The following is a 13,661-nucleotide window of genomic DNA, read 5'->3' as shown; positions in this document are numbered from 1 at the left end:
GGAAGCATCCATGCTAACTACGTCCTCAGGCTAAGGAAGAATAAAGGGACAACCTTGATAATCTGCTGGGAGTATATCCACCATAGGAGGTAATTCTTGCAGGCCTGAGTTATCCTGATTTGGGTGGATAGAGGTTGGTGAAGAATGGACCACTCTGTCACCAGGGTCCACTGAAGAATTCTCATGTGATATATTGCTAGTGGAACCAAAACTATTGCAGCAGACATTGACCCCAATGCTTGAAGAATCAGTCATGCTGAAACAGAAGAACTTTGAATGATCTTTTTGACCTGAAATTGAATGACTTGAGTCCATGATAGAGGGAGTGAGGCCTATCATGAATATCGTATTGAATAATGCTCCAATGAACAGGAACATTTGAGTTGGTTCAAGTTGAGATTTCTTGTGATTGATAGCAATTCCCAGATGAGAGCATAACTGCAGTACATAACCTTGTGCTTTGACCATATGATGCCTGGTCGGAGAGGTTATGAGCCAGTCATCCAAATATGGAAACACCCACCCAGAATCCCTGTAGACTTAATAGATCTGCAACTACTGCCATACATCTGGTGAACACCCTGGGGGCTATGATGAGCCCAAAGGGCAGAGCTCTGAATTGGTAATGACTGGCGCCCAGCCAGAAGAGTAGATACTTTCTGGAACGTCTGTTCATTTTGATGTGATAGTACACATCCTGAAGATTTATTGAGCACATCCAATCATTCTTCTGCAGAAAAGGCAGAATGGACTAAACCATGACCATCCGGAACATAGTGTACTGAACTGACTTGTTCAGAATGCTGAGATCCAAAATTGGTCTGAAGTCCCCTGTTTTCTTTGGCACTATAAAGAAACTTGATAAAGTTCCAGGCTGTCTCTAGTCTGGGAAGGACCTCTTGGATGACTCATTTTTTCTAGCAGCTTGTCTGTTTCTAGTGCTGCTGCTTCCCTCTGACTGGGTGGGACATCGGGGATTTTGTTTACTGTCAAAGGGGAAGGTAGGGAAAAGGTGTTAATCTTTGGTAATAATCTACTGTACCCACAAATCTTTTATATGTTCTAGCCAGGCTCTCTTGTGCTGTAATAAACAACCCCCGACTGCCTCCAGAGGTGGACAGTCAGGCCTCCATTCAGGAACACTGGTAGGACCTGTCAGAGAATGTATCTCTAGCTGCAGGTCACCTCTGCCACGTGGATGGCATCTTCCATTAGAATTCCCCCATCTGCCCCTAGGGGCGCTATCTCCACGTGGATGATCTTGGAAGGGACCCTGGGACTTTCTGAAGCACATTTTTTGACCACCTCATTGATTCCTAGAAAAGGTCCTTTGAAGGGTCAAAAAACCTACACCCACAGCAGACAGAATTTTACCTTCCTGCTTATACCTGGATACTGTGTCCTTTACCATAGGGCCAAATAAAGAGCTTCTGTCAAAAGGAGCATTGACAAAGGAAGACTTGAAGGGTTCTACAAAATTACACAGGAACATCCAGGCTTATCTTCTGATGAAATGCCTGAACTCACAACCCTTGAGGTACCTTCAGCTGCATGGGAAATAAGCCTCATGGCAGAGTTTGAAATAGATTGCAGGGTAGGTGACTGTGATGCAATCGAGCTCTCTGCCTCTGAAGTAATGGTCCCAGAGAGGGGTTTGGTTAAATTCTTTAATAAAATCCCTCTGAAGTCTAGTGAGATGTGCCAAATAGTTCAATGACTGACTTACAAAGGTCACTGAAGCATACACACCCTTCCCAAATATGTCCAGTGCCCTAGACTCTCTGTTAGGGGGATGGACAAAGGAACTTTGTTCGGCTAGTTCCTTCTTCGTGGCCACTGCTATGACCATCTGATCAACTGGTACTCCCTTGCTCCAGAATTTCCTGTCCTTTGGTGGTGCCAGAGTCATATCTGGTCTCTAGGGATCAGCTCAACAGAGTCAGGTTCCTTCCATGCCCATCAAGAGATCAAATCAATGAGTTCATGGGCAGGTGGGGTCACCCAGGAGGTAGACAGTCCAGCTCCAAAAACTTCCAGGAATACAGACTCCTCTTGGTAATGGTTGTCGGTGGACCAGCCAACTCTTTGCTTGATTTCTAGAATGCCTCTGAAGGAGATGTCTTCAGGTGCTGATCTTGGGGACCCATTCCTCTCAACGAAATCAGTATCCTCTGTGACAGACTCTTGAGGGTAGTCAAAATGCCTCCTTTTGCACTTTTTCTTCCTAGGAACGTCTTCAGTGGGATGCTCCACAGAAGTATCAGAAGAGATTAATATACCCTGCTGGGTATCCTGGAGGCTTATCTTGGCTGGCTGTCCGTGTGGTGCAGGAAGTTGAGGCTCAAGATTCAAAGACAATTGGGGCTGGGAAGTAGGAGCTGGGGGGGGGCATCAGATCCCCAAGAGCAGGGAAAGCTCTCTCTACAACCTCAAAATAGGAATGTCTCAGACAGAAAGAAACCAATGGCTATGAGAAGACATACTTCTGAACCATTGGCTCCCTTCAACACAAAGACAAACCACCCAAAGAAGGAGTCGAAGCCAAGCTGTCCAGTGCCAAGGCTCCAAGGGGCAGAGATGGCTCCAACAACTTCAGAGTCAACTACAACCCCTTGGATCCAGAGCCAACCCTATGGCTCCAAGAGTTCTCAAGTCCCGAAGTGCTAGGAGTTGGTTCACTCAGAGACCCCATTGGAATCGAAGATACTGTGCTCTTCAGATCTGATATGGATGGCTCTGGGATCCTCAGATCCAACTGCTCTGAAACCAAATGTCAGATCAGAGAAGGAGTCAGAATAGGTGGGATAGTACCCATGAAGGTCTCCAGACCCAAAGTGGTAGGAGCTGAGAGAACCCCCATCTGAATTTGCATCAAGAGGAACTTCCTCATCATCCTGTCCACATCGACTTTACTCTGACTTCTGAATGAATGAGAGGAAAATGCTATGGATGATGGCTTAGAGTGGTGATGCCTTGGAGATCTACCCAGGAAAGGAGGAGGAAGATGTGAGGACACTGGATCCAAGACCAGAGGAGATGTGATCCATGGGTACTTCTCAGATTTTTGTGTTTGGATCTCAAGGCGTTGAATCTGACGATTTCTGATAGCTTACGTGCCGGTTCTGAACCGCCTGTCGAGGATGTAGTAGGATCTGGGGAATGCTTCTTATCTTTTTTTTGTCACTTTTCTTAAGGCTTTGAGCCCCAGAAAATGCATCAGAAGATTTAGAAGGAAGCAACCCTTTTAAAATCAACTTGTTCCATCTATCAATTAAATCTCTTGGGTTAAAAGCTTTACCAATTTCACAGTCAGAATCTATGTGTGCAAGGCCTAAACAATACACACACTTTGAGTGTGCATCAGAGAGTGGAATTTTATGGATGCAGGCCGTATAAATTTTAAAACCCAAAGGTTTCTTGGCCATAATCTAACAAAGAATTAAAAGATGATTAGAAAAAAAGAAAAAGATTTTTTTAAGCCAGAGGAAAAAAGGGAAAGAAAAGATGAATTACCAGCAATGGTAATTAAAGAATGTACTGTCTGTATTATAGATAAAAAAAGGAATTGCTTTTTATGGTAAGAGTAGAATTGCACAATTATAGTGTAAAAGAGAAGAGAGGAAATATAGCTTTGAAAATAAGGAGATAATTAATACTAGGATTCACTTACGAACTAATACCCAAGAGTTTGTAGTGACCACATCCTTATGCGAAGGCTGCAAATGAGATCTGAGGTGTGTTAGGGGACTGATGCATTATGGGTAAGGCAGGAGCTCGAAAGTTTCAGTGCTCAACAAACTGGAAAAAAATGGCCAAGTCAGATCCAAACCCATTTGTTGAGGAACAAATGAAAAGGACAACATCATATGCAAAAATAACTACAAATCTTTCTTTAACAATGTCAAGAAATTAAGAGCTAATACACAAGACTGTTCAGATCTAGTCTACGATAATACTGCCCTCTCTGATCAAAGGAAACAGCTAATATCCTAGCTTACAAATTTTGTGCAGGTTTTACCACACCCATAGGTACAGCTTTTCCAAGCCACCTCCTTTAATTACTAAGGAAGAAGTCTTCTCAGCTCTCTCAAAAGCTAAGAACACCTCATCCACAGGCCCTGATAAGATGGCTAGCTGCCTGATTATCAGACCAAATATGGCCTATATGCCTGCTTAACTTCTTTAATCTCAGCCTCGTCACTGGTTGCACTTCCAAATCCTGGAAAACAGCCACTGAAATGCTGTTATGAAAGGGTGGCCCACCCATGAGCCCTGGTAACTGTAGACCCATAAGTCTCACAAGCTTCATATGTAAAGCTACAAAACATACTATGTCAGTCTTCATCAATCTAGACATGAGAGATCTTCGAACCCTGGACCCACATCAATTTGGCTTTGTCAAAGGAAGATCCTGCCTCTTTAACTTCATTAATTTCTTTGAAAAAGCCATTGAAGGAGTGGATTGTGGTTGGTCAATACATACAGTACTTCTGGAACTGGCCAAAGCCTTTGACACTATTCCCCATTCAGGCACAATTGATAGGCTCGTAAATCTGAATATAAATCCTCATGCTGTGCTGTGGACAGCTAACTGGTGGTCTGAGGGAACCCATATGGTTATGGTTATACATGGCTATTTCTGCAAGTACAAGAGTTACCAGTAGTATAGTACATGGGTCAGTGTTATGCCCATTCCTATTTGGCATACAATTTCTCAGAGCTTCAATCTACTATCCTGGCCTATGGTTATCTAAATTTGCAGATGACCACAAAACTGGGTGTTGTCAGTCAATTCCACTGACTCACAGTTGCTTCAGCAAAGGTTAGAGGATGTTAACAACTGGTACAATTAAACGGTCACAAACTGAATATGCAAAAAGTAATGTGCAGTTTTGTTGGTGATTCATACAAGACACAATCCCTGTAACAAATGTACAAAACGCTTACTTATTTAAGAGGTAACAGACACATATACAATACCTATTTGACAGGAACAGATACTACACAATGCTTAGTTATTTAACACGTAATGGATGCATACACAGTACTAAGTGATTTAATAGGCAGCACACGTATACACAATTCTTTCTTATTTAATATGTAGCACACATTTCTACCCTACTTAGTTATTTAATAAGTAAAAGACACATAAACAGTCCTTAGTTATTAAACGGGTATGCAACACATACACAGTATTTTTTTCCAAAATGTTTTTATTAATTTTATAACATAAAACGTAACAATACAGTAACAAGAAAAAAACAAATAAACTATATACAAAGTCCATAAAAACTAGAAAAGCAATATACATAGGAGAACACTTAATATTTCTCTAAACAGATTAGACAATTTTGTCAAAGCAATTAAATGATAAGTTGTGTTGTTAGCCCTTGTTGTTATAGTAGCAATCTCATTCTTACAAATATATTTCATAAGATGAATAAATTCAACATTAAAGACAGAAGTAGATTGGGATTTCCAATTTTTAGTAACAATTTTCCTTGCTATAGAGAGGATAGACCATAGTAAAAATGTTTGGCTTTTAGGAAGGACTTCAGGAAGAGGAACACTGAAAACGATAAGAGAGTCAGAAATTGTACAGTTGTCCTTCCACAGAGCCTTACAAAGATATTTAAAGTCTAACCAAAATGGGGAAATTATTTTGCAATTAACAACCATATGTATCCAGTCATCATCGGGGTGTCCACATCTCCAGCATTTCATTTCATCTTTCTTGTACAGTATTGCTAGTCTATGTGGAATGAAAAAAACATCTATGCAAAAATTCCCACGTATATACACGCCAGAACACGGAAAATGTGGAATCCTTCACCAACTGTAAACAAAAATTTTTTATCTTTTTCTGAGAATACTTGTCTATTAACTTCACTTGAATAATTCCAAAAAGAAACATCTGTTTTGCTAAAATCATTTCTGAGAATTTTATAAATAACAGCTATGTATGAAGTATTCTTGGGTGAGCTATTAATAATTGTTGAGATAAAATCCAAGATTTTTAAGTTACTCTTATTGTACACATCTAATGAGGGTACGAGCTTAGTATGCATAAAATCCTTACATGTTTGGATCTCCAGCCAATTGCAATTTTGCGAAGTATATCAGCTGATCAAATAGTCTGCAGAACTTATTTTATTAGCTGAGAGAAATTGATTCCAATATAATAGGTCACCCTTCTTAAATTCTAACATTTTTTGAGTTTAAAATATATCAAACATTTATTTATGTAAGCAATAGGAAACATAATTATTAATAAATTCTTAATTAATTGATAAGAAAACATAAGCTTTTGAAACAGCAGCAGTATTTGGTTTATTATCCCCCCTGGTTAATGTCTCATTAGAACACTTCACCTAACTTAAGTAACTCTGCTAAGCCAAACAATCATAGTATTGTACCCACTTGGACTGTTAATCTACTGCTCATCCCATCTCTCCAGGAGTTAGGGAAAACTACTCCAGCAATGTTGAGCTCTCCATAAGCAACTAAAACCAGGAGAAGACTTATTGTAAATTAATTTGTTATCCTTCTCAACTAAAACCAGGCGAAGACATATAGTGAATCAATTTGTTATCCTTCTCAACTATAGTGAGCATTATCTGCTCGCTCTGAGCCTTATTCTATGTTTCTCTGCTTTTACTCTGATAGTAAATCTATCACCAGAATCCTAAAATTAGGAATATCATCTAAAATGTAATATTATACTGTACAGAACGAATGTATCCTATCAGTTAGTTAATATGTATGTCAAAGTCTCTTCTATGGAAATTGTATGTCAAAAGTCTGTCCTTTTGTAAAAATTGTTCTCTTGGAGCTTTTCTCCTCGGGCCTCCACTGCAAATGGATTTGTAATCCAGTTGGACTCTCCTGATCAACAAATGTAAAATAAATAAATAAATAAATAAGAGGTGTGAGAACATGTTTTGACTTTTCACTTTGAATGTATATTTTTAAAATTCATATAAAGATGTTTGTATGTACTTGAGTATATGGTTCAAACAATGTCCTATTACTATTAAGAAGTAAGGTTTCATGTATTGATTTCCAATATAATGTATAAGAAGTATTATTCCAAAGCAACACTATGTTAATAAAAATGTGGAGTTTAAATAAAAATCAATATTTGGAAACTCTATACCTCCTTCATCCCAGCTTGTGGTGTGTCAAAGAAGAGAAATTCTTGTTTTTTTGTGATACCAAAGGCAATTAAGTAATAAGTTATTCATTTTCTGTTTAATTCTGTTTAATTTTGACAGGTGGGGGAATTATTAGAGCTTGGCCAATGAATAAGATTTTAGGTAACAGTATCATTTTGATTAAAGTTAGTCTGTCTTCAAATGTGAAGAAGAGTCTGTCTCAATTGTCTGTTAAACTAGTAACTGAGTTTATAAGTTGTTGGTAATTAGATGCGAGTGATTTTTTATAATTAGATTCAATAATGATACTTAAATACTTAATATGCGTGCCCTCCCAGTCTGTCTCTTTTTGCTCTAAGTTTCATAGTAACATTTTTATTCACTAGAAGTGCCTGAGTTTTGTTGTGATTGAATTTTAGACCAGAGATATTTGCAAAGAAGTCTAGATTATGTAATAGGTGATCTACTGAATTTTCAATATCATTAGAAGTTATTAGTAGGTCATCAGCAAACAGTTGTATCTTGGGGGATAATTTGTCTGACACTTTATATTCTTTAACACTGTCATTATTTCTAACATAATTTGCACGAGGCTCAATACCCAGGACAAAAAGTAATGGGGAGAGGGGGCACCCCTGTTTAGTACCTCTTAATATTTTAAATGGGAAAGATAGATAATATCCAATCTTTACATAGACTATGAACTTTTCGTAATTTTAATTAATTCTATAAAGTTTGGGGAGAAATTGTATTTTTGCAGAGATTTAAACAGATATGGCCAACTTAGGGAGTTGAAAGCTATCTATATCAAGACTTAAAATAGAAAGCTCTTTTTTTTCTTGTTTGCTAAGTTTATTAAGGACAGTAATCTAATTACATTGTCTTGTACCTTTCTGTTTTTGATAAACCCAGTTTTGTCTTCGTGAATTAATATTGAAAGAATATTATTTAATCTGTCTGCTAAGATAGACATGAATATCTTGTAGTCGATGTTAAGCAAAGAGACTGGCCTGTATGATGTGCAAAGGTTGGGCTCTTTATTTGGTTTTAAGATGGGAGAGATGACAGAATATTTTTCTTCTTTCCAAGTTTTCAGAGTAATATAAAGCATTCCTTCTGGATGCCTGATGCACAAAATTTTAAAGGGAGTAAACCCATTTGAAGCTTGTGACACCTCTGCAATTGTAAACAGCAAGTAGAAAATCAGCTGGTCCCAGTTTTTCCCATATGCATCAGTAACTTTTCTTAACATGCATTCCAGTGTTTTATTAAACTTCTGTACTAACCCTTCAGTTTAGAGGTGGTAGAAAAGAAGTTATGTACTCATCATAACCTCTTTTCTACCACCTATAAACTGAAGGGTTAGTACAGAAGAAAAGAAGTTATGTACTCATCATAACATTCCATCTGTGTTGTGCACTTTCATTCTTCCTCCACAGTTGCATTTGGATCTGACCCTCGGATCTGACTCGGCCATTAGATTAGCTCATGGCTACTAAAAAGCACTCAAACTCCTCCTTACCCATAATGCACCAAACACTAACATAGCTCAGCTCTTGTTTGCTGACAGACATAATGTGAGAAATATTATCACAACGTTCCTGAGAGAAGAAGCCATTATCTGGAGCTCAACATAAGGAACACTGGTATCTTTATAAGTTCTCGTTCTTCCAGAAAACAATTGTGAAAAAGGTTCGGGGTTGGTGGGAAGGGAGTTGAGGAAGAATGAAAATGGACAACACAGACGGAATGCTATGGTGAGTAAATAACTTCTTTATCTGATGTTGCCAACTTTCATTCATTTCTCAAACATTGGGACAGAGTCCCTAGCTACAATCCTAGGTGGACTCTAAGGAAGGATATTCCTGAGCACAGCTGAGCCAAGGGCTGCTCTTCCCTTCAAGACCAGATCCAGTTTGTAATGAGTAATAAAGGTATGCAGATTAGCTCAAGAGCAGCCACTAATATGTTGTCCATGGAAGCTCTAGATACAAACACTGAAGAATTAGCCATTGACCTAGTTGAATGGGCTCTTAAAAGTTTTGGTAAGGACAGACCAACTTACTGTAGACAAATGATATACAATCCATCGGCCATCTGGCTAAAGTTACCTTTGCAACTGATTTACCCAATTTAGAATCCACAAAGGAGACAAATAATTGATCCGTCTTCTTAATTTCTTTTGTTCTATGTAAGTAAAAACATAATTGTCTGTGAACATCCGAAAACTGCAACATATATTCACTTCTGTTTGCAAATTTTGGGGAAAAAATGGCAGATTAATGGACAGGTTGATGTTAGATTCTGAAACCACCTTAGGAAGGAAAGAAGGATTAGTTTGTAATTGCACTCTATCCCTATGAAAAATCAAGTAAGGAGGTTAAGAAGACAATGCCTGAAGTTCTGAAATTCTTCTAGCAGAGGGGATAGCCACCAGCATGGTAGCCTTCCAGGTCAGAAACTTAAGACCACATTTTGCTGTTGGTTTAAAGAGGGAATGAATCAAGGCCTGCAGTACTAAATTTAAGTCCAATGGAGCTGGATCTCTATTAGGAGGTCTCAAAAGAAGGGTACCTCTCAAGAAGGCCTTAGAAAGTTTAGATGAAGTCACGGTGGAGTTCTCAAATCCAGTGTGAAAATTAGAGATGGCTGCTAATTGAACTCTAATGGTTGAGGAGCTAGCTCCTTTGTTGAAAATTGCCTTGTTGCCAGAAACTCAAGGACATTTTTGTGCATGGGGCTGAAAAGGGGTCAACATGCTTCTAAAGCACCCAAAAACAAACCTTTACCATTTACTTCTGTAGAGTTTTCTTGTAGAAATGTTATGGGAAGATAAATGTATATGACAGACAGGGAACAAGAGCATGGGTTGTATGGCTATTAAAGGAAGTGGAGAAACCATGCTGTCAGCTTTAGGTTTGAGATATCCGGGTGAATCATGCCTGTCAGGTGAGACAGGAGGTCTGAAATCAGATCCAGAATCCAAGGTGGGTAAATTAGATGAGCCCAAAGAAAGGGAAACCAAATCTGTCAAAGCCAGTAAGGTGAAATGAAGATGTCTTTGCTCTTCAACTGCAGAAATTTGGGGATCAAGGGAGTTGGGGGATCCACACAGAAGGCACTGGGGACCAATTGTGTTGCATAGTGAGGGTATTAGGGCTAAAAAGCTGCTGCACCTGTTGTTTAGGGGAGATCCCAGCAAGGCTGGCCCCACTGGTGAAAAATAATTTCTGCAACTTTCATGTTGAGAGACCATTCATGAGGTAGTAGAATGGACTTGCTCAATTTGTCTGCTATCACGTTGGACTTTCCCGGAATGTGCATTGCTATCAGAAAATAGTTGGGTGAGATCACCCATTGCCACACTCAGGACTTCTCGACACAAGGGGTAAGACCTGGTTCCTCCTTGTTTGTTGATGCAGCAAACTACTGACATATTGTCTGTCTGAATCGCAAGTGTCCTGAAAAGGAGAGAGTCTTGGAAGGCCTGCAACACTAAGAGCACTGTTCTTATTTCCAGAACACTGACATGCATGTTGGCCTGTATATATATATATATATATATATATATATATATATATATATATATATATATATATATATATATATATACACACACACACACACACACACACATATACTTACATACACATACATACATATATGTATATATCTATATATATATATATATATATATCTATATATACATATATATATATATATATATATATATATTTCAGAGTATTCTTCTTCTCTGAGATACAGTGATCTTGGTGGACACATAGGTAGCAGGGGTAGGGGACATAGAAGGATTGGGGAAGTAAAGCCTCCCTGCAAAAATGCCAATGCTGCACAAGTGAAACAGCAAGGTATAAAGTTCGCTTTTTTTAATTAGTGTCAGCTATCATATTTCCAAAAGAGAAGTGTGTGTATGTGTGTACATCTGCAATGAAACGCCATGCTATCCAATGTTGCTTGAACTGTTTCATGCCCTATGTCTACTGCTTGCTGGGATAGTGTCCTGCTCCACTAAGACCCTGATCTGGATAATGTGTACCTAAATATACATGCAACAGTATATGGCTTAAAGTTAAATTACAGCAAGGTAGGCATGTAGAGATTTACTGCTGAGTCATGTGATCTCTTTTAGCAAATGGAATCTTGACATTGTGATTCCATTTTAGCAAGAGAATATGCATTTGTATGTAACATAATGCTTAGCACTGCACTCACTCACCAAAGGCACTTCGAAGTTATTTGCCTGGTTCTGGCCTGTGCTCAGCCAGCTACACTGGGAGCATCTGCGCAGGTACTCTCTCAGCAGCTGTTGGGAATTCTTCAGCTGCTCCTCTGGTTCCCAGCTGTTCTCTCTCAAGTCACAGTCCTTCCAGTGAATCAGATATTCTGTATGCCCATTCCTTAAACGGGAGCCAAGGATCGCTGCTATCTGTATACAGATTTAAAGCCAGTATCAGCAGCAAACAACTTAAAGCTCTCTTCACTTTCTAACATTACACGTTTGAACAAATAAACAAAAACAATAAGATAAGAACATTTTAGCCACAGTTCTACATTATAAAAGAAAAATGTTAAAAAACAGCATCACTTTTAGCTTTCAATTTACTGCAATAAGACAATGATGACTTCTTAGCAATCCCAACTCTTTTAGGCTGTTTGGTACTTCAATGTATCCCAGAATGCATTGCAACAACTTTCCCTCTCCAGATTTCAGGTAGTACCTTGCTATAACAATACTTAGACCTTATAGGCAAGCAGACTGGTAACATTTTGGGGACCCCAGAAAATGTCAAAATGGTGGCCCCCTGGACACTCCTAGTCTAAATATAACCCTTTCACTGCCACCCCTCTTAAAATATATTTTAGTTAATGCTGCAGAGTTGTATGATTAGTACGCACAGACTGGTCTGTAATCACAATACTCTTGCATTACAACAGGCCTGTGTACCACACTACGTTGGACCATCTCACAGACGGACATTCGCTATTGACATTTAGTTGCAGTGATGATACATTACAACAACTCTACCGACAGGGTAGACTTAGGTGAAATTGTGCCCTAGGCATTGCTTATTGCTTCACTCCCACTCACACACATCCTCCAGTGTTCCCCACTGTTTCCCCTTCATCCCGGGCTTCCCACACCATGCACATCACTTTTTTTTTCACATTTTGCTTTACTCTTCAGCTTTTTCACAAAGCAATGACTTTCTATATGCTCTGAAGTGCATTTTAGAGGTTTTTTTTTTATAAAACCTTTTTCATTCAATGATAGTTTGAACCGAAATTACAATTAAAGTAAGGATTTCAAAGTTACTGTTCAATTTTAGTTTTACTTGTATTTTTTCAACACACTTTACATGGCCATGACCAAGATAATACAGTAATAACTGTTTAGAAAATAACTCAATTAAGCCAGAGTCCCCAAAACCCATAGAGTTATAGATGCTCTGAGCTGCATTTTGGAACATTTCTCCAACCTTTTAATCCAACAGTGGCCTCAACACAAATCACGAGTAAGAAAAGAATTTCAGTCTTGTATTTTTTTTTTCAAGGAAGACATTAGTTGTGCCCGAGGCATAATGTTCAAAGTGAAGAAAATAGCAGATCACAATAACCTAACAAGACAGTTGTTCGTGAGGATACAGAAATCCTCTCCGGGAATACTGCCTGCCTACCTACCCACTAAAACAAAAAGAAAAGAAAAGGACAGTTGTAGCGTTTCCATCCCTCTGGTATTAGATTAGGATAAAAGCAGTGGTTAAAATGGCCACCAACCTACTTTTCAAGTGACTGCTGTCATGCGTATGTATGGCATGGCTCCTCACTCCTCACCACTACCTCCAACGGCAGTCACCTGTATATGTGACTGTGTGTATGATTGTGAGAAAAGAAAAAAGTAATGATTACAGTAGTGTATTGCACTTGTTTGCTCCTAGATAGTACACTGCCCCTGCACAAGCTATAGTGACCTTCTCTGCACACTTCCTAGTAGGTGATAAAATTAATACAAGCAATGACCATAGTGTACCCAGCCCTAACAGAAGCTATAATGACCTCCTGTGCACACCTCTAAGGCTTGATTGTGATAAAAATTAGAGGTAGTGACCACACCCACAACCCCAGCTCCCCACCCAAGCTACAGCAACCTTCTGTACATGCCTCAGAGCAAGGCTGGTTTTAGAATAAGTGGGGTTGCAGGTACAGGCCACCACTAAGTCCATGACAAAATCCATTTCTATAGTCTGAGGTGTGAGGATCACCAGCTCCATAGAAGCTCTAATACATGGATGCAAATAAGGATCTGAACATTCTGTGATTAATTTTATGCCTTGTTTTTGAAAGATAATTACTTGTAAACTGCATTTTGTTACTGCTACACAGAGGAGTTTTGCATGTGCCAAGCAATATTCTGTATGTACACAGATAAAAAAAGTGATTTTTTACAAACACACACACTGCATGCCCACCTTCAGGGAAACTAGAGGA

The 13,661-nt window shown here is 38.9% G+C and overlaps 1 protein-coding gene across 3 annotated transcripts in view; it reads right to left on the bottom strand.

Moving 5' to 3' along the window:
* LOC122790982 overlaps window positions 1-13,661 on the bottom strand; it is a 477,132-nt gene that overhangs the window by 422,160 nt on the left and 41,311 nt on the right. The window contains exon 2 of one of the 3 annotated variants that reach the window (XM_044058704.1): window positions 11,392-11,601. The exons of the other annotated variants lie outside the window; for them this stretch is intronic. Coding sequence (XP_043914639.1) covers window positions 11,392-11,601 — 210 coding nt within the window. The remainder of the gene's footprint in view (window positions 1-11,391; window positions 11,602-13,661) is intronic. 3 annotated transcript variants of the gene reach the window in all.

Source organism: Protopterus annectens, chromosome 16.part0, assembly GCF_019279795.1.
Source record: "Protopterus annectens isolate FY-2018-M chromosome 16.part0, PAN1.0, whole genome shotgun sequence".
NCBI classification, from domain to species: Eukaryota; Metazoa; Chordata; order Ceratodontiformes; family Protopteridae; genus Protopterus; species Protopterus annectens.
Note: the sequence above shows the minus strand (reverse complement) of the source record. Positions and strands in the feature narration are given on the sequence as shown.